General features: G+C 39.4%; 1 protein-coding gene across 9 annotated transcripts in view; it reads right to left on the bottom strand.

Annotated features, from left to right (window-relative positions):
* Nucleotides 1–21,841, bottom strand: part of esrrga (estrogen-related receptor gamma a) — a 247,058-nt gene that overhangs the window by 87,523 nt on the left and 137,694 nt on the right. Inside the window, exon 1 of one of the 9 annotated variants that reach the window (XM_048535437.2) lies at nt 13,255–13,497. The exons of the other annotated variants lie outside the window; for them this stretch is intronic. Coding sequence (XP_048391394.1) covers nt 13,255–13,310 — 56 coding nt within the window. The 5' untranslated portion in view covers nt 13,311–13,497. Of the gene's footprint in view, nt 1–13,254; nt 13,498–21,841 lie in introns of those variants that run through there. 9 annotated transcript variants of the gene reach the window in all.

Here is a 21,841-nt window from a genome sequence, read left to right on the forward strand (position 1 = left end):
TACAATAGTTGAGTCATCTTTTGGCAGAACCTTGCTGTGCGTAAATAGTTGCCATGTTTCTCTAACTTACAAGTGTTAGCTAGAAGAGAAACACAATCACTGGCTGTGAAGTACTTTGATCCTGAAGATTTTTCTTCTCTTTATTTAATTATGCTGATCGTTGGTTTATAATCACTTGAAAATGTCATTTACTTGTCCTTTCTTGGAGAAGCTGAGTTAGATTAGCTTGGTAGAATAGCGTACATATACTGTATACACAGTTCATATCATCCAAATTTTGTAACAAATCATTAGGAAAGAAAATTGGGGCTAACCTGCACAATCCCTGAAAATCAGTGTGGAAATCATGCTGCGTGATTATCCACAACTGCAAAGTAAATGCAGACAGTATGCCAACGTGGATGCCTGCTCTTTGAAAGACCTCTAGGTTCAGCCAGTGCTGTACATACTGTTCAATGTTTGAGGCCAAAACTGGAGCCATTCCATCCACTTAAAATTGACAGGCACTCTTAGAAGGAAGGTACGTTGTGGCTGTGGCAATTGGAGATTCATGATGAATGACAGTTTGACCTGGAAGGAATGAGTGATGGCACAATAGGAAAGAAGGGGATCTCAAAAGTCTTCAGAGGGCGCACTCGATGTAGATCGCTAAAAAGGAGGGAAGATGTTCGGTGTATGCAGAATGCTGAGAAGGCATTGTGAGCAAATGGCCACAATGAAGTTATGAAGACCTGGATTCAATATCGCAAGAAGGTCAATGACCTCACCAAGGTAATCAACCAAGATGGTGATGAATATGCAGGGGAAAATTTTCTGCTCTCTTTGGTGGTGAGCTGGCAGTCAGGAAGGATATTTAGTTAGGACAGACGGTGGTGTACTTCGACCTTGCTATCCTGCAGCCTCCTCCGGAATTAAGTTCTAGGGTGGAAGGTATACAACTGACCTTCCCACCTAGCTGCCAATTAGGTTCTTGTGGCTGATTATAGAGCACTTAAGGGGCTCAGGCCACTGCTGCAAACAAGCATGTCACCACACGGCCAGCATGGAGCTGAAACCATGCAGCCAGCGTGTCACCTCCTGAGAATGAGTGCATCCCTTGATCAAAGGCTATTTGGTGTTTGATTGAGGGACTGGAGATCAGGAAGCAGGGCACTGCACTGAGTACCATCCTTGTTCCCAACCCCTTTCTGTCACCCCTCTACCTGCAATTCCCATCCAATATAAACCTCCCCCTCAGCTCCACCCAACATAGTCTGGGCATTCCAATGATCCTGGGTCTTGGCTCCCTGTCCTTCTAGCTGCAGCCAAGGTACCGCTGAGCATAAGAGTTTCTGATTGGTTAGCAGCTCTCGATTGAGAAAGGGGCTTCATTCCGTGGGGAGGCCTGTTGCTGGCCTCACTGCTGCCTGATCGACCTGAAACTCTGACACAGGCTCATGGGACTTGAAATATTAACATCTGTTTTCCTCTGCACAGACGCTGCCAAATCTGCTGAGAGTTTTTAGAATCATAGAATCCTACAGTGTGGAAGCAGGCCCTTCAGCCCAACAAGTCCACACCGACCCTTGCAGCATCCCACGCAGACCCATCCCTCTATAACCCATCTAAACTACACATCCCTGAACACTATGGGCAATTTAGCATGGCCAATCCACCTAACCTGCACATCTTTGGTGTGCTGGAGGGAACCAGAGCACCTAGAGGAAACCCAAGCGGACACAGGGAGAATGTGCAAACTCCACACAGACAGTCGCACGGGGGTGAAACTGAACCCAGATTTCTGGTGTGAGGTAGCACTGCTAACCACTGAGCTACCACACTGCCCTGTTTATGCTTCATGATATAGCATCCAATAACTAACGCTGCATCTTCCAATGAAGCAGAAGCAGCAGCAGTTTGACATCTGACATGAAAGCTCAGGTTCCTGTTAGGAGAAGTCAATTTCCTGGCGTGCAAATACAGGCTGCTGTCATCATGGCCGTGGACTGGTGTCCAAAGAGGTTTGCAGGTTATCACAGCCACCCTGAAATCAGTCCTCCAACACATTAGAAGGATTATGGGGGTGTCACTTTTCAGGAGAGTCACAGTGGCTTCCTGCAGCATGATTGTTTTATACTCTCAGGGTGGGAGCATTTGCCCTTCTTCTCCCCAAACCACTCTACCCACGCCCTTGTCTTGCCTTGCAACCAGGCAGCAACATGGCAGCCACCCGACCAAGATGTTCCATGCCACGACTAGAGGGCCAGACCTGTTCTAAAGTTGTCCTCTATAGCCATCTGCTGTAGAGTCAGCAGCTTTCCACTGGCCATGGTGCAAACACTGGGGTAGCTATAAAGAAGCTACCCTGGTGTAGAGGAACAGGCAAAGGCACGAGGTGAATACAGATGGAGAGACCAGCTGACAACTGTATGCAATGTGACATGATTTCATCTATGAATTTGAACTACAGTGTTTGTGTCGTCTTGGATTTTTCTTTTGCATGGCGACAGAATGGAATGCTGTGATGGATGGAAGGTAAAATATGGGACCGCTGATGACTGATGAATCAGAATACTGACATAAAAGGATAACTAGGCAGAAAGATTGCCTTCTCCCTTCCTCTTTCCCCTCTGTGTGTCATGCTTCTGGTCCTCAGCTGCTTGCTGCCCATCTGTAGGTAAAGGCTATCCCCCCAGCATACTGGGTGACATTAAGCAGCATACTGTTGACCACCAACATGCTTGTCACCTACCCCACCAAACAACAGAAAGGCTGTTGCAGCATGTCTAAGGCCTGCTGCACTCTGTATGGCTTTCACTGCAGGTACACAAAACAAACTGCCGACACAGAACTCCAATAGTAAACAATCAGGCGGCACGGTGGCTTAGTGGTTAGCACTGTTGCTTTGCAGTGCCAGCAACCCAGGTTCGATGCCACCGTCTGTGTGGAGTTTGCACAATCTCCCCGTGTCTGCTTGGGTTTCCTCCGGGTGCTCCAGTTTCCTCCCACAGATGTGCAGGTTAGGTAAATTGGCCATGCTAAATTGCCCGTAGTGTTCAGAAATGTGTAGATTAGGTGGGATACAGGGGCGTGGGTCTGAGTGGGACGCTCTGAGGTCCAGTGTTGACTTGTTGGGCTAAAGGGCCTGCTTCCACACTGTAGGGATTCTACAAATGAAGGCATCATGACTGCTGCCAATATACTGGGCACTGACCCGAATAATTCATTTTATTTGGTCACACGCTGCCTGGACTTTCAAAGTAGTGAAATCCCTTTCAGTTCCTATCCTACAGCAAATCTGACTTGTTATGTTCTGATGAAAAGTCATCAACTTTAAACAGTAACTTCGCTTTTCACTATGGAACAGTCAGAGTCTACTGAGTATCTGCAACACTTCCTCTTTTTTTTATTATTTTGGTATTGACATGTGACTTCTGCAGAAACATGTGTGCAAACTATGGGGAAGTGCTGGCAAACCTGTTCACTCTTCTTGCTCACCATAGGCAAGTGAGAATGAAATGTAGCTACGTCCTTTTGAGTAAAGAGGGTCGGTGACCTCCCTTACGTAAGCACAGATGGCAAACTGCGAGATATTGAAAACATATCCAGCTCCAATGTAGTCCTTGCTCTGTTCAGAGGTTGAGATTGTGACTACAGCTTGTGTCAGATTTCAGTGAGAGCAAACATCTCACGTGTTGTTATTTGCTGTGGTTCAAGCTAAAGAATTGGTCCCTGAAGACCCTGGAAAATGAGATGTCACTCCTCTCCACTCACTTCTTGCAGTATACTGCTCCATGATCACTTTCCAAGGGAAACAGTAGCATACATAGCATGCAGATCTGGGAGCAACTTGCTTGGATAGGAGCCTTGAAGTTGGAAAAAGACCCTTCAGCACCTGATGAACCATTGTATGTGGAATTTAGCAACTTGCAAAAACAGTAGAAAGAACCAAACACTTGCATACTTGCAGCAATAGCTGGAAGAAACCAGCCAGTAACGAACCTGTTGACCAATACTTTAAACAGTGGTGGTGAATCCTCTTTCCTGTTGTTAAATGTGTATTCAGCTTGGATGGGTTAAGAAAGAATGTTAGCTGTAATGTTGAGTTACAAAATAGCAATGCTGGCATTAAATCAGCATTGCAAGCCCCATGATGTCAAGACATACCTGTTCTACATACCTCAGTGGATGCCCACTGTATGTGCCCTAATGCCCTCACCAATTATGGTGTCCAGTGTGAATTTGCACTTGCACATAGGCTGCAGGCCTATTCTAGCAGTATTCCTGGCATGTAACTATCAGGCACTAATAATAACAATTTCTCCTCTACCATCTCTTCAATAAAAATTCAATGTGTCTACTGCATGTATCCCACACCACACTCCCTTCCCACAATCATGGACTGTACCAGACGGCTAAAGCAAGGGTTAGATGCAACTTAGCATGGCCAATGCTGTGTGGCTAAATGCAACTTTTCAAATGTTAGTAGAATTAACTTAATCAACTTGACAAAGTAATCAGCCTGTGCCATATTTTGGAGCCTTTTCTAAACTGCTAATAACTAACTGTGTACTAATGTGAATTAAAACCAAAAAGTACTTTTGTAAAATTAAATTACATGTAGTAAAACATTGTGAGAATCTCCATCTCTTCATTAGTCACTGCCTTTTTGTTCCTCCATCTGTGTAGCAGCAACACACTTATTACAGTTTCAGTAAATTTACAGTAACAAGACATTCCCTTGACAAATTAATCACTTCCCAAGCATTTTATCATATAAATAAAATACCACCTCTGGAGGGAAATCAGTTAAATCAGTTGATTTAACCCATCTATCAGTAATGCCTAACATGCTCCTATTTTTTTCCAAAACAGATAGACTTTCCTTCTGACCAGGGACTATTATAATGCATTTCAGAATTGAAGGGACATGATGTGGGTTGCTGAACATGTAGGGAATGGCAGGACATGGGGGCCAGAGTCAGTGATGTGGGGGTTATCTGGTGTCACAAAATATACAGAAAGCTGCAGTGAAAGAAACAAGGCTTTTCAGCTGGATTGATTTTATTGCTTTGGCGTGCACAAACCTCGGGAAGAAGCCAGTCACTTTTAACAGCTGGTCCATGCGGCAGTAACACCAGAACACCCTTCATAGGCAATAAGCTAATGTTATTTTCATATCATGAGCTTTTGAGCTGATGCACACAAAAAGAAAAAAACAATTCCATCCCTGTGAGGCTAAGGTAAAAATATTCTGTCATGGATTGTTGGCAACTGTTGGATTATTAAAAAGTAAAACCACAAATGACGGCTGTACAAAATTAAAATGGAAAATGCTCCATCTTCGGTCCGCCTCCCCCTCTCTCCCTATTTATTCCAGTTCCCTCACCCCATCCCCCTCTCTGATGAAGGGTCTAGGCCCGAAATGTCAGCTTTTGTGCTCCTGAGATGCTGCTTGGCCTGCTGTGTTCATCCAGCCTCACGTTTTATTATGCTGCAAGTTGACACAGCTTTGCCAATACTGACAAAGATTAGGTAACTTCTTTGCAGAAATCTGGATAAATGTTTTCTCCTTCAGGTACTGATGCCCTACTGTGTACTTCAAGCATTTTCAATATCTGTCCACTAAAATGCGTACTGTACTCCTAAGATATAGTGCATAGTATGGCTCGTCTTACACTGTGCAATGGCAATAGACTAAGACAGGTCTGCTGCAAATTGCTCTCGAGTGATGCTTGAACCGATCATTAGCATGAACCATTGTTTTTAATTTGATCAGCTCACACACAGAACTGCTTTACAAGCAATACTCCACATTCCAAACCCAAACATGAATATTTAAAACTCTGTTCAGAAGTTTAGTGATTTCTGGTTAGGTAATCTGCATACATCATTATGCAGCACATCTAATTTTCAACTAACCCTTTGATTATTTCTGAAGCTACCTGCTCTAGTTGTCTAAAAGGTTAGCAAGGTTCTGCCCTGTGCCAGGGCAGCAGCTGTGACCATACAATTGGTTGCAGGATCCCACGGCTAAATAGGTAAATAATAATGCCTGTCGAGGAGAGGACGCAATTCTGCATGCAATTCAGTAACTCATTCTAGAAGCATATGTATGGGGTAGATTTGGTTTCATTACAATGTCTCGTGCAACTGAATAACCCTCCAGCACTCACTGTCTGAGGGTCACCCTTGAAAAACAACCATTTGAACAAGGATAATAAAATGTGAGGCTGGATGAACACAGCAGGCCCAGCAGCATCTCAGGAGCACAAAAGCTCTGATGCTGCTGGGCCTGCTGTGTTCATACAGCCTCACATTTTATTATCTTGGATTCTCCAGCATCTGCAGTTCCCATTATCATTTGAACAAGGAATTGAAGAATGATTGCTCCCATGGAAGTATGGCCCACAAAATATCTGTTCTGCAGTAAGGGGGAGGGAAAGAAGGAGGAAATAATGACAGAATAAGACACTGCTCAAACCAGCAGGAACACAGAAATTTACCAGAGATGCATCCATGGAACAACACCAGGCCACCATACAGAGTCCAATCCATTTCAGTTTAGGCATCATTCAAACGTTTATATTAACAAGCTGGGGGTAATACCAGAGATAATGGGAACTGCAGATGCTGGAGAATCCGAGATAACAAAGTCGAGATAACAAAGTGTGGAGCTGGATGAGCACAGCAGGCTAAGCAGCATCTTAGGAGCACAAAAGCTGAAGTTTCGGGCCTAGACCCTTCAACAGAAAAGAGGGAGGGAGACAGAGTTCTGAAATAAATAGGGAGAGAGGGGGACGCAGATCGAAGATGGATAGAGGAGAAGATAGGTGGAGGGGGGACAGAAGTTAAAAGGGGAGGGGGCCCAAAATGTCGGCTTCTGTTCTCCTGAGATGCTGCTGGGCCTGCTGTGTTCATCCAGCTCCACACTTTGTTATTTTGGGGGTAATACCACTTCAGTCAAGAGTTAGTGGCATAAAAATGATCTAGCAGCCTCTAGTGGCTAAATAGTATTAGCAATGCAGCACAACATATTTCCAACTGGTCCATCAGATTTTACGCCCAGAAATTTAACTCTCATCGCTACCCATCACACCCCCACCCCCACAAAGAAACTGGCTTAAAATTTTGTCAGAGTGTCAAACTTCATATTAAATTTGGTTCTGTACAAACTAATTGAGTAATTTTACATCATCCCATGCAGCTGCTTGAAAGAAGCAACAGGTTTCTCAAATTTGCAAAGTGGAATCCTACAATCAGAATTAAAGTATGCACGTTGGAGGCTGCCAAGCAAATTTCAATTTCTACTTTTGATTGACCAGGAGAAGCATAAACTCTGCATGCGTTCAGTGCAAGTCAATTTGCTTGGTCATACTCTCAGGGTGCAAATCCAAAAGAGGCAAGTTTCAGATCTCAAAGAGTTAAGAATTTGTGGATTTGGAAGTATTGACAGTATATATTACTGTCAGTTCAATATATAGTAAAACCCATATCTGCTCAGCCAAAGTTACATTTCCTGAAAAAAAAGACATTATATCGCTGTTCTAAAATTACAGTATAAAAAAGCTTGTCATGATTCAAAACTAAAATTAAATCAAGAAAGGTAATTCTTAGTTTACCCTTTCTCTGCAAAATAAAAAGTGTATTGAAAGATTCTAATTGCCAATGCACTATTTGCTGTCAGGCAGTAGCTCATGTCCTAACTGGTGAATTGAGGAAAATATTGAGCTGAGTTTAACAAACTTAAAAATAAACATAAACAGCCATTCTAATTAGAAGGAACACATTGATTCCTGACATTTGAAACAAACCTTTGCAGCACTAACAAAAGTTTAAAGTGTTCCAAACACCCCCATCGGTATATTTCTGTTTGAACATTGTGCAATATAAATGTATGGACATATGTGGTTGTCCTTAAATTCTTTGTTTGATTTATTTCACCTTCTTGGTGCTATGTTTTCCAATTGTTTATTTTCCATTTGAAATCTCCTATCAGATTTGGAAAGAGTGCTCGGTAAGTAAATTGGTGACAGGGAATAATAAAACGTGCAGGATCTGACATTCTAAAGAGTTTCTAACAAATTTGCCAACAGTTAGTGTTCTGTTAACAGGTTACTATGCTGGAAATAAATCACATCCTTTTAACTTCCTCTTCTCTACACAAGAAAAACAAGATACCATCCAGAATTGTTACTCCATGCAGACAAAAAGATGTCCTGTAAGGATCCAGGTGAAGATAATTTGGTTGTAATCTCCTCGATGATCTATACACTGTGTCTAAATCTATATGCAAATAGAAGCTTTCAAGCATTTAACACAATCCCCAGCATCTAGGGTGAGAGCTTTCAGTTTACATTGGCTGCTTAAATAATTTACTCTGCTTGCTTGCCCACTGGCACTGAAGTTACTCCGGTAAAACCCACAAAGCACACTCTGAATAACCAGATGGACTAACTATGCAGCAGGTGGGACAGATGGCACATAGCCCTGCCTGACGCTGGTCGCTTCAGCGCAAACTAGCTTCCTTCCAGGTACATTAGCGTCAATCCAGCAGTGTCTGAATTCTGCTGCTTTTTTTGGACACTTCTATTTCATCTTGGAGGCTGTGCACTGACCAAAGGTCTCTGTCACTTCCTATTTTGTTAAGCACGGCTTAATAACTGCTGCGAGATTAATAATTCTACCTTCTCTAGAAATGAAGTAATAGTCAACCTTAATACATACGCTCCAAGTATAAACAGTCCAGCTGAAATTATTTAAGGTACACATCAGGAAGACTGGAGAATATACATGTGGCAGTGAATTGGGCTCTCATGGGTACGCACAGCTTTCAATAATTTTAGGCTGTCTTTTTAGTGTCCAAAATGGCAAAGAGTATTTGTCCGTTATATCTCCGTAAATGTTTAAACCTGTAAAGACATAAATCATCCGTATATTGCAAGCATCTCAAAGCATGTTTGCATCACACACCTCATTTAAACAAAAAATTGTTCCTCAAGTCTTCATCAGGTGTCTACCATTTCTTTCATGCAATCTCTGGTTTATACTATGGATTTAAAACCAATAGCTGTGAAGTAATGTATGAAGCTGAGTTGGCAAAAGTCATATCACTGGATATTAATCACTTTGTCCATGCCATTACAAAGCTCGGCTCCCTGTGTTCAAACATTCCTGGAGAGTGGGCGGGAGTATCGATCTTCTCGTCAGATTAAAAATAACCAATGTAAAGTTTAGAAGACAGCTAGATCTTTCAACAGATCACCTTAGCACTTTTTAAAAACAGATTCACACCAATTGGGGGTGATGTTGCACCCTATTCCCCAGCCCAAAATCTATTTGACAGATTTAACAGTTGAGTTGGTAATTAATTCAAGTTATCCTGTACCTTTCCAGCTGATATGCAATGGAAACTGTTTCTCAATATGGCCAGAGTGTAAAAGTATTTGCAATCCAAATCAAATAAGAGCTTTGAGCAGAACACTTTAGAAAAACAAACCAATGCAACCTTTTCGGATTCCAGTCTGTATTAATTTGATAATCTAATTTTTTCTTTTGTGGAAAACTTGAATAATTTGAATAAAAATTTAAAACTAATTAACTCTTTGGCATTATTTTTAACTGGTAGGGAGGGGACCTTCCTAAGGCACACTGCACTTTGTTTAGGAAACAAACCAAGCCCAGTGGAAGAACGCTTGTCACTTTGGTTTGGTCTGTTTGGGTTGTCCACATCCTTCTGGAACAAGCCTGTTTTTGCATTGTACACACCAGCTGCTGACTAGATTTTGACCAAACTATTTTGTTTTAGGGAGTGAACCATATCATGCACACAAACAACCTGATTAAACCTAATTCAATCCGGAAGGGGGAGAAAAGGCAGAAGAAAAGTAAAAAATGGTAACTGGGGTATGACCTGCTGTCTCCCATGAGACTGAAAGTTCCTATCTTTGGCCCAGAGTTGCTAAAATCTCTATCAGAGTTAACTATTATCTTCCATGTTTTGTGCGATAAGTTTTGATGGCATGCTACTGAAGACCATTATTACTATCAGGTCAAGCTTGAGACACTTACAGGGGACAAAGCTGCAATTTATGATGCTGACTAAAAAGAATAAGATACTGCAGTGGTTACTGTACTTTCAAATGTGCTAACAAAATATAACTTTTTGAAGGGCTAATGTAGTACCTTGAAGATTATATTGTCCACCATAAAATTAAAATCTGGCTTCCTACCCAAGCCTGAGCTGAGGAATTTTTAAAAAATTATCAAAAAGGTCCATATATTAATTGCAATGTCTACAGGGACTATCCCAGAGTTTAGCAGCAGTCAACTGAAGCATTATTAAATTACTGCAACTTTTAAGCTTTTACACATAAAAAATGTTTCAGAAATGGGGCTTAATAAATAAACCCCATTTTAAATAAAACAGCCTTTGGCTATCTAAAGTAGTTTTGAAACTTTTTTGGGTATATAAAACTCAAATCTTTGGAGCTTAGGAATGAATTATTTTAAATGCTTACTGGAACAAATTGAAAAAACCAACGCTCTGAATTGCATACTTGCCTAAAGCAGACTGAATGAAAATGAAATAGCTGTACTAAATCGAATTTGAAAAGAGGTAGTCATTTTACGCATGTCTCCTCAGTTGAGTTATCCAATACTGTTGCAAGGAGGAAAAAAAAATGCAAACACTGAGATGGCACAGCATGGCTTACTGCTGTTTGAATTGAAATCCAAAGTATGAATCATTGAGTTTCACTGATGTAAAACTTGGTATTTTATTCACACTGGGTAACAAGCTGCCTCGAGAATTGATTGCCCGTGCCTATTCAAAATGTATCAACATTTCAACGCTCTCATCATTTTCCTGAGTAGCTGAACAGGACAATTAATACATTTGATATTTTCTGGGTTATCTGAGGTCTAAACATGATATAATAAGGTGTCACAAAGAGTATGTAACCAAATTAATAAATGCTGCAGCCTTTGCCCAGTAAAACTGTAAAGGCTTGTTTGACTTTCGTGATTAAAATAAGCATAAATTATGTACCAAGTTGAGATTTATCTTCTGAACTCCTGAAATGTTGTGTTTGTATCTTGTACAAAACTATTTGTTAAAAACACATTGTAATTTACAAGTTAGACGAAGTATAATATATGAGTGAGTAGAATAACTCAAAACAATACATGGATCTTTAATAATACTCAGGTACAAAGGCACGGTTTTAGTTATCTGCATGAGAATTCACAGACTGGACAAGTGGACAACACTGGCATTGAGCCTCAAGTGAAGCTAGACATATAGTTGTTCTGAAATGTCTTATCTGTGCAACCTGCTGGGATTAGTTTAACAGTAAAGCCAATTATAGCACTTGCCAGTGCGCCAGCTATCTCCAACCTCCTCCCCCTCTCATATACACACTTTTATGTCTGCAAACTGCCCTAAAGTGTGCAATGAGCCTTTCCTCTTGTTTTCCAGAAAGAATAGTACAAATTAATCCAAGAGAACTCTGTGATTCAGCAGCATGTTAAAGTAGGCAAAGGCCCACTCCATTTGTGGAGCTGTGACCACATGATTGATTGGACAGGTGTCATTCATACTAATGTTAAAATCTGACAGTGCTGATCTGTAAGGCTCTACCGACTAATACAGTCTGAAGCCAGTTACATCACTCCATATGGGTACAGTAAAGAGGCCACCGCAACAAAGCATTGCGTCCTGCTCGTGCCACAACAGCTTGTGCGGTCATTTAAGGAAATGCCATTTTGTCACAAAACAGCTAAATCTGACTCACTGTACCACCCTTTAACGTATCTTATATCAGTTTACATTTTGCTTGTACTTGATGTGACACTTGATAACGGATGAACAGGTATTTCAATATAAACACAGTAGTGAGAGAAAGAGCCATTAGGAATCAACTTTCTTTTTGTGTCACTTGAAGTCCAGGGAAGGAGAAGCAAAGGAAGATGCAATAACTGAGCATCAAGCCAGTGAGATTGTTCATGTCGGAGTCACATTATCAAACACACGTGAAGTATGATTGGGGACACAGGGGGTAAATATTTCACTGCCAGACAGCATTGAAAGCTGCAATTCATTTCTCTCTTGGTTTAGGACAATGACAATTTAATACAAGGCGAGTGAATGTAAAAGAGATAATATTGCACAAACTGCTTCAGTGTAATCGGCTATTTCCTCTGGAGAGCTTAACCACAGTGGCACAGAGACACATTCAGCAGATCAAAAATATATTGTTATTCCTCAGACTTTGCAATTAAAATATTATAGCTAGCCTTCTGCAGGTCTATAATGTTTAGTGAATATAAAGACTTGTTAAAAATAGCTTTGGTAGGAAATGGAATCCGGAGTTGCAAAGGTTTTTTTTACTGCAGGTTAATTACTGTAGCATAGGAGGCTCTGACAACAAAAGAGTGCCGGAAAATACATTTAAATGAACACACTAAACAGCCGTATTCGCTGTAAATGCAAGGTTGTCATTATGTACATCCTGCATCTCTGACCTCTTGCAATATTTAAAGCTCAGTGCAAATATGCAAAAACAGCCGTACAGCAGAAACATAACTCCGAAATGTTAAGATGTGTAGGTATTTTCATACAGGTTTGTGACGTTCGTCCTATACCGAGCCTGTTGCTGACTTGAACAGGGGCAATCATTTAAAGAGATGAATGATACAATGAAAAGTGAAAGAACTTGAGACAAGTTGTCAGCTAACTGAGATCAAGGAACAGCTTATTTTCCCCGTCCCCTTTTTTTTGCTGCAAGCTGTCACAGTTAAAAAATCCCTTCTTAGATTCAAAAACAAAGACCATGTGAATGAATTTCATTCCAATGCAACTACATTAAGCAGATTATATTTTTTAAAAATCATACAAATTAGCTTTTAGACCAAAAAAATCAAGAAAGCATTTTTAAAGTCCTTGCTTCCTTAAAAATAATCATTCAAAATTTCTGTATAATAGATTCAGAAAATACATATTGCATTTGACAATACAGCCCTCGTCCATTCCTTTGGCTTTCTCACATCTTTGGCTAAATTACAAATAGCTGCACAATATGCAATAACAGTAGACTGCTTCTGGGAATCTGGAGATAATTCAGAGAACATCCGTTGCACAGACAGAGTGGGACATAATTCTGGCACAAAACATGCAAGCAAGCAGCACAGACACACAGGGACATACACATATACATCAAACCCTTACAACCCTACAAAACAAACAGCCCAGAATGGGAATAAAAAGGTACCTACTCTTCGTCGTAGTGGAGAGAAAAAGATTCAGGGAGACAAAGTTCTACCAAATCCATGTGCGCTCAGCACCATTATTCGAGCCCACACTCCTGGCAATAAATCAAAGTTCCCTGACAGAGTGGCGCAATTAACACAAATGTTCTCTGGTGACAGCCTATAGGCAAAGCCAGCTGGGACCAGACTCGCACTCTCCTAATCAAGGTCTTAAAGTCCCGATTGTAGCTTATTAATATGAAGCAGGTCTTTACATATGCAATCCCCGACCTCACCAGTCAGCGCATTGGTGGGATTGCAGCCACTCAGAGTAAAGCACTGCAGACAGGACAATTCCTACACTGGCTTAGGGAAGCAATGCAGGTACAGTAGGCGGGAAGTCTCTAAACTGGGAGGAGGGAAGCAAAATTCCACAGCCTTGTACAGTGCAGCGTTTAAAACACAGTTTTCCATCCGTCTGAAAATACAGTTTTCAAAACAGGCTTGAAGGGACAATTATCCATTTGCTTCTTTGAGAAGTTACAGTAAATAGAATTGACTGTGCTAACATAATATATTTTACTACAAATCTGTCACAATTATTTGATCTGTATTTTCAAAACCCTTGTACAGTAGAAAAACTGTCTTGATGTAAATTTACAGAATGCATTACTGCAAGTCATTTTAGCATCCTTTCATGTAAAATAGACAAAAGGGTTTTTAACTTCATTTAAAGCTGAACGGTCTTTCCCAAAAATCATAACTGTATAGCTTTGCTCAAAGCTGTTTATAGGCAAGCACAGTCCTCTCTTTTTCTTAAATGATTAAAATCTATATTCAAAATGCACCATAATCTGAAAGCTGCTCTGAAAGGGCTCACTTGTATTTTTACCTTTTCAAAATTTATCAGTCTACATTGGCTAATAGTTTTACAAATTAACCAGCTACATTACTTACATATTTTCAAAATTTCCCAAAGTGATTTTTTTTCTTTCTCGCAAATTCAGAAGAAAACTGACGAATCACATTTAGGGAAAAATCACACCTTCCTATCCAACTTGAAACTAAAGATTCACTAAAAGTAAGATGATAAATGCTTCCCCTGTACAAACACCAATATCTTTACTGTGTTGACATGAATTGCTTGCTACAGAGCAATACGACAATCTGGCTTGAAGCAATTGTAGAAAGGCTAACCGGCGTCAAACCCATTGCAAGAACTGTTCTGAAATACAGCTCCTCCAATCAGGGTCTCCTTCAAGTGATGCGAGCTCCAACAGCTGGCTGTCTCCCTGCATTCCGTTAACCCAATGTAAACCCTTTTTACCGTCCAAAAGCAAAGCTGCCTCAGAATTGCTTCTGATGTCAAATTAACCATTCTGCAGGCACAATTATGCTGGCAACTGCATTTTTTGCAAGTGTTTCCTAAAGTGTTTGTTAATCACTCAATGCAAGTTAAAAATATTTAACAAAGAAGAATTCTCTCCAAGTACTGTATAGATAATGATCACATTCAGTTGAGATTTCATCAGTATACAATTTCATTGCATCCAGATTTTAGAAATGAACTGTCCACATATATTTGCCATGTATCATAGACCAAATGCTTGCTCCCTAATAACTGTTGTTATAATTCACAGATTTGTCTAACGAAACAGAAAATGTATTTGGAAACAAAACTTCTGCACTTTTTATGTTTTTAATTTTCATACTTCTTTTTATCTTACAATTTAAATTCAACTTATCCAAAATTCAAACCAAACACTGTGATTTAATATCATCATCCACATTAAAAAATGCCATTTGAAAACAGCATTCACTGGTCAATTTGGAAGTTTCTGGCATTGTAGGCAATTGAAGTATGGTCCTTTTCCCAGATTTTCACAGCCAAGATACACAAACTCTCCTCACACTACATTTATAGCTAGCTCTTCAGATAAAACACCGCATGATTGTACAAGCTCCTTTGACTTTCAAATCACCCAAGTGAACATTTTAAATAGAAATGTGATGTTTATTCTATTTTCCACATATCCCTTTAAAAAACTGTTGTATATATATAATGACAAAACATCTTTTTTTCATCCTTTCTGATTACAAACAGGAGGAGCAACCATGCACCTAGCTCCATCAATTGCACATGACCAGACTTTGATATTGTTATATGCTGTCCTGACAGTACATACCAACAATCTACTTCATCTCTGATGTGCTGCTTAGAAGAAATGTTATCATGTGCAATGGCCTGGATCATGTGGTATTGACCACCTCGACACATTTCATATTTATTTGTGTCGAATTCAGCTTTTTGGTGGGACTGTGTCAACTGGCCAGTGTGTACAAACAGAACCTGCAGAATCTGCTTCGGCACAGACCCAGCCACTTTGTACTTGTTAACGTGAGAATTCTGCATCCTTTCTGAACACAAGCTTTACATTAACCCAATGTTTGGCAATAAGCACAGAAGCAAGCATAAGCAATCTGCTGTGTATTCATATACAGAATACATTTCTTCATAAAGCCAGTGTAAACATGTCATTGTTCAATGGAACGACAATGTAAGTAGTCTAATGACCACACAATGTCTACCATGTAAAAATGCCTCACTTTTATGGAGACAGGGTTCACAAAGAATCTTAGCAATACGTGCACTAACAGAAAAGGGCACCCTAAAAACTATTACTGAACCATGCTGCATATCTTTCTGACGCACTGATAAAAGTATCAACAGAAAATTTCCACCCTCCCAAACAAAATGACATTTCTATAAGGAAAGTGGTGGCATTTGCTGGTATATTTGTTCCAATTAATATTAGTATTTCACATTTGTCTAATTCTTACATCCAACCAGGCAGAACACTCATTAATTGTGGGAAGTAGATCACAAATTGCATGAAAATGGTACCACACTCACAAAATCAGAATATTAATTTCTAAATTAATTCAGATTAATATCAACTGCTCTATTAATGACCAATCCACGTCTCAGCACAACTATGTTAACCCATAAAGTACTGGTGCCACTTTAAAATATTAACTTCATGCAGTACTCTTTATGCACTAATGATCTGTAAATTCAAAAATCTAATATGGAGCGTAGCATTAAAATGCACTAATCACCCAATTTAAAAACTTATGCTCAAATGGATATAAGTATTGTGCTTTGCTTTGCCCTTTTAATTCTGGTTATTTTTGCCATGCTGTAAGGTTTACAATAGTCACAGGTGTCTTCTTATGTGAACCATAAATGCAAAAATGTTCAAAACAATTTTGAAGAGTACTGTCTTAACAAGCTAATATTGTAAACTAGAATACTGCAATGAAGTAATAGTGAATCAATAAGGACCTTGAAGTACTGAATTACATTTAGTGAAACTTATAATAGGTCAATTTCTTTTATTACTGAAAAACGGACGAGGAAAATATCAACCAATCAGCTTGTCAATGCTAGAAATAATCCAAATGCATTCCTTATAGGTGTCCTATTAACATGCCCTTAAAAGTATGTGAGAAGACGAGGATCATAAACACAAATTATACAGGTCAACGCAAATCAAACAATTAATAAGAATTGAGGTACCTTTGGCTGCCAGGTGATAAATTGAGTTTTACTGTGTATTTGCATCATTTTGTTCCTTACCTTTTGTCTTTACATACATTTTAACATTGGAAGGCAGACTTTATTTTGAACAATTTCTTACTGCCATCCTCATCAGCAGGAGTTGTAAGTATTTAGGTGTAGGAAACGAACTAAAACGCAAACAATATTGACCTGATGTCTAAAACCATGCTTTTCAAAAGTGCTTGCTGAATGTTTTGTAATCACTGGCTCAGAGGAATGTTTCTACTGACTACAGAATGTACCCAAAACAATCTTCAGATGGATTTTTTGCATCGCCTTGAATTTTACATTGACATCTACTTTGCAATCCCAATATTTTAATCAGAATGTTTCTGTATTTATAGCACCATTTAAGAAGTTATAAATCTTTTTAATAATCACTTTCAAGTAATTCTTATTTAATTATCCCATGTTTCCTACAATAAACAGTCGTGCCAGTTATTTTGACCAAGAAGGTCTGGGTATAGTTTTATTTCATATCAGCAGTAGCAGAAGACATTTCAGGAATGTGTTATTTAACTGATCAGTAGCTTCAACACTGGTCGTTAAAATATCTGGCTATTCCATTTTTGACAATAGAGGGCAGTGATGACTCTATGCTTCCTTCCAGAAAGCACAATGAATATCCACAATGCTCTTAATCTGCAACTACAGGCTTTGCCAACATGCATTTACTTTCAGAAAGAAGAGGAAATTAAAGAAAGGCTACATGCAGTTATAGAGTTTGCTCCAGAAATGCACATTGTTGCCCAATTCATAAGAACAACAGATAAAATAATCTCCATGTGATCAGACAATTCAATTGTCACATTGAAGAGAAGGTAGCAGGTCTCAGGCACCCTACTATTTTGATATGTTAATAGATCTTCTTGGCCTGTGGGTGGTCTGCTTTTGATGCTATTAAAAACTTCAACACTAAATCAAGCGATGAGTATATTCAGGGAAATAGATTCAAAATGTTCACCCCATTTAAACCCTATGATAGTATTCATACAGTGGAAAAATAATTTACATATGTTCAAGGAAAAAAATGTACAACATTCTTTAGTTTGGATCTGTTTAGGACTATGATTGTTTAATATCCAACATGGACAGAAAGGGATTCCAGGAAGTTACTTGATATAAGCAAGTCAATCTTCAATATTATGTTAATTCATTTTTGTCATTTTTATAAAAATGTAATTCTTCAAACTAAACATACTATTTCCAGTCCCAACATTGTATTTATATGTACCCTATCAGTACACAATATATCAGTTTTAGCCTTTTTAAGCTACCAAAGTGAATTGGGGCTTTCCATTTCATGTCAACTAATCATGAGCCATAACGCTTTAGCCACGACAATATATTTAATCCCGCACTCCATACCCGCTCCAAATAATGCATAGCATGCGGGTAATTAAAATTGTCAATTAATTAGGAATCAAGCAGAGCCCCATCACCTTCCCTCCCAGGCCACATTTCACAGATCATTTTATTCACATGTCCTTGATCTAAACGGTTGCAGCAGCTGAAGCTTTTGAAAGAGACATTATTTCTGACACAAGGTGGAAATACACTGAAAATGATAAGTGAAAGTAGTAGTTACGGTTTATAGGGCGCTTGACCCTTTCTGATGTCCCTACCGATACCTTCGCACATGGTTTAATCTCACCACTAACCCTATTTAAATGCACAAATTAATTTATTGTTTTTATTTCACAACCTTTTTTAGTAATATTCATGTAACAATTGCCTAAATGGTATGACACAAATTTCAAACAAAGAAAGTCATATTTCAAGTCGCTGCTTTTATGATCACACCCAGAATGATTGTGATGGACTCATAGCTACCCAATGCCTGCAGTGTTTACATCCTACAGTCCCAAATCCTTGCAAGTTCAGCGAGGATGACACTAAAGGTGTATGAAAACAATGATATTTCTCTTGTTAACTATAAATGTACTCATGTTAAACCCCAAACTGATTTGAAAAACATATTTGCATTTTTGTCCCACCTATGCTTTACCAGTGCGAGTCAGGCACAAAATACTTTTTACTTATATAAACAACAAAACTGAGGTAACACGATTTGCAATTCTAAAATTAATTTTAGGATTTTTCTCCCCCCATATCATCCACAGAACTAAGGAGATGGACAATAAATGTTAGCCTAGCTAGCTATGGCCACATCCTGTGAATGTATATATTTTTTAATTCTTCACTGGAAGTTTCAATGTATTCAAAGTAAAAATCAAACTTGAAGTATTTTATCAGTTGCAGCTAAGTGTATCACTTTCTCTGGGGAGGACGACATAGAATCATAGAGATGTGCAGCATGGAAACAGACCCCTCAGTCCAACTTGTCCATGCCAACAAGATATCCTAAATTAATTGCATCCCATTTGCCCATATTTGGCCCATATCAATCTAAACACCTCCTATTCATATACCCATCCAGATGCATTTTAAATGTTGTGATTGTGCCAGCCTCCACAACTTCCTCTGGCAACTTGGTCCATACACTCACCACCCTGTGTGAAAAAGGTGCCCTTGAGACCTTTTTTAAATCTTTCCACTCTCACCTTAAGCCTGTGCCATCTAATTTTGGACTCCCCCATCATGAGGAAAAAATCGTTGGCCATTCACCCTATCTGTGCCCCTAATGATTTTATTAACATCTACAAGGTCACCCCTCAGCCTCTGACACTCCAGGGAAAATAGACAGCCTATTTCAGCCTCTCCCTATAACTCAAACTCTCCAATCCTGGCAACATCCTTCTAAATCTTTTCTGAACCCTTGTAAGTTTCACAACATCCTTCCTATAGCAGGGAGACCAGAACTGCACGCAGTATTCCAAAAGTGGTCTAACCAATGTCCTGCACAGCTATAACATGGTCTCCCAATACCTATACTCAATGCACTGGCCAATAAATGCAAGCATACCAAACACCTTCTTCACTATCTTATCTACTTGTGACTCCACTTTCAAGGAACTATGAACCGGCACTCCAAGGTCTCTTTGTTCAGCAACACTCCCCAGGACATTACCATTAAGGGTACAAGTCCACAGAAACAACAGCCAGGCAGTCAATAGAAAGTGGCTACCAAGCCAACCATTATATTCTACATGATAACAAATTGTATTTCTCAACCATTCCTTGGAGCAATGTGCTCACAACAAATTCATCCGTGATCCATAATAAGAACTAAATTTCAGTTCCTGGCCAGCAAATATCGTAGACTTAATTAATCAGTTGGATACTCAACATGAATCTGACTGAATTTAACAGAACAACAACACCCCGACTAAACTGACGACTGCCTAGTAATCTGCAGAATGAAAGGAGGTTGGGGTGCGGGAGATGTGAGGAGACAGTCCTCTAAATCAGTCTTAAGAGATACCAGTAGACCGGATCAATCTGTGTATGTGAGAATTTGCACAGAGCCTGCGGTGCCACTGCCCAAAACCTTAACTGGAGTGGTGCTGGTGAGAGGGCTTGTTTAACCTCTATTATCTGAAAGCAGGTACACAAGGGACCACATACAGAAGCATGCGCATGCACACACACACACACACACACAGATACACACACAGACACACACACACACAAAACCTGAGAATCCTGGTGCATTTCAGAATAGCACTTGCAAATAAATGTGGTCTACTGAGATATGGTCCTTCTAATCCTTATCTAAATTGCAATTAACACTTCACAGCTACAGATATCTGCGCAAAACCCAAGCTGTGTTCTGTTATTTTTTTGTGTTATTGGACGAAAATCAAATCAATCTTCAAACAGGATTGGAATGAAAGAGGCTGATCTCTAATTGCACCAGCAGATAACAATTTCATACTTTCTGCCCAAGTACAGCCATCAGGCTGCGAGAGGAGCAAATAAAGAAATTAACAGGAAACACTGCCACTGTATAACATTTCATTTTATTCCTCATCATATGCCAGATAACACAGGGCAAATATTTGAAAAATAAACAAACAGTTATAATGTTGGAAGAAACAGAGCATTGTGTTTTGTGTATAGGTTTACTTTCTTCAAATAATTTGTCACCCTTGATAGTCACAAAATGAAGTCATGAGGGCTTCATAAGGGAGTGTTTATGAATTTCTTATCAAAATCTCATGTGGCGCCATCCCAATTATCAGGTAAGAACAATCATATTAGAAAACACATCGGCTGTTTAATGTAATTTGCAATTGTTAAAAAAACAAACAGACGTACAGTAATTCCATTGCAATTAATCTCCAATCTAAACATGGCAGCACATAGAGAGAGAATAAAATACAGTCTGTGTTAACTGATGCAGGCTTCTTAATCTACCATGACTGAATGTGCTTATCATCTCTGCTACACTTAGCTAAGTTATTTCTTTGTCCAAACATTAAGGGGAAAAAAAATCAATTCAGCTCAGGTTTTCCCACATCTTCATATCACTTCTCATCTGAACTCTATGGAGGTAGAATTTCAATTACCTTGGAGAACTCCCAACGAGCCAGGATGAACACGGTCCTCCTGGTCACAGCCAGTAATTGTAGAGGGGTCTGCATCTTACATTTGATGATATGGCTTACAAAAATAGATATTTCAGTCATTTGATAAAGGTATAAAAAGTCTTCATAGGAACATTGCCATTATTTCTTTGCTCTGTCAAGCAGCACACGAACAACTAATTCTGTTACTTTGTAAATGTAATAATTAACATATTTACAATGTGGGAAAAAATGCTGACTATAATTGTAGCTGCAACAAGGTTCCCCAGGGAGGATAAATGAACTTTGAATATTCACTATTTGGTTGAAAAAATAATTAGCTTGCCATCTCATTCTCTTCTCTCTATCAGATCGGTCTTTTTAAAAGCATTTCCCTTTAGCACAAAACATGCAAACAACATTGAATTTGCGAAAAAAAATTTCCATGTCTTTAGTTAGGATATTAAATAGCTCTCTGTCTCTTTTAATGCTGTTAATTCTACTAAAAGCAGAGTGCCCAGTG

Source organism: Stegostoma tigrinum, chromosome 9 (assembly GCF_030684315.1).
Source record: "Stegostoma tigrinum isolate sSteTig4 chromosome 9, sSteTig4.hap1, whole genome shotgun sequence".
Classification (NCBI taxonomy): domain Eukaryota; kingdom Metazoa; phylum Chordata; class Chondrichthyes; order Orectolobiformes; family Stegostomatidae; genus Stegostoma; species Stegostoma tigrinum.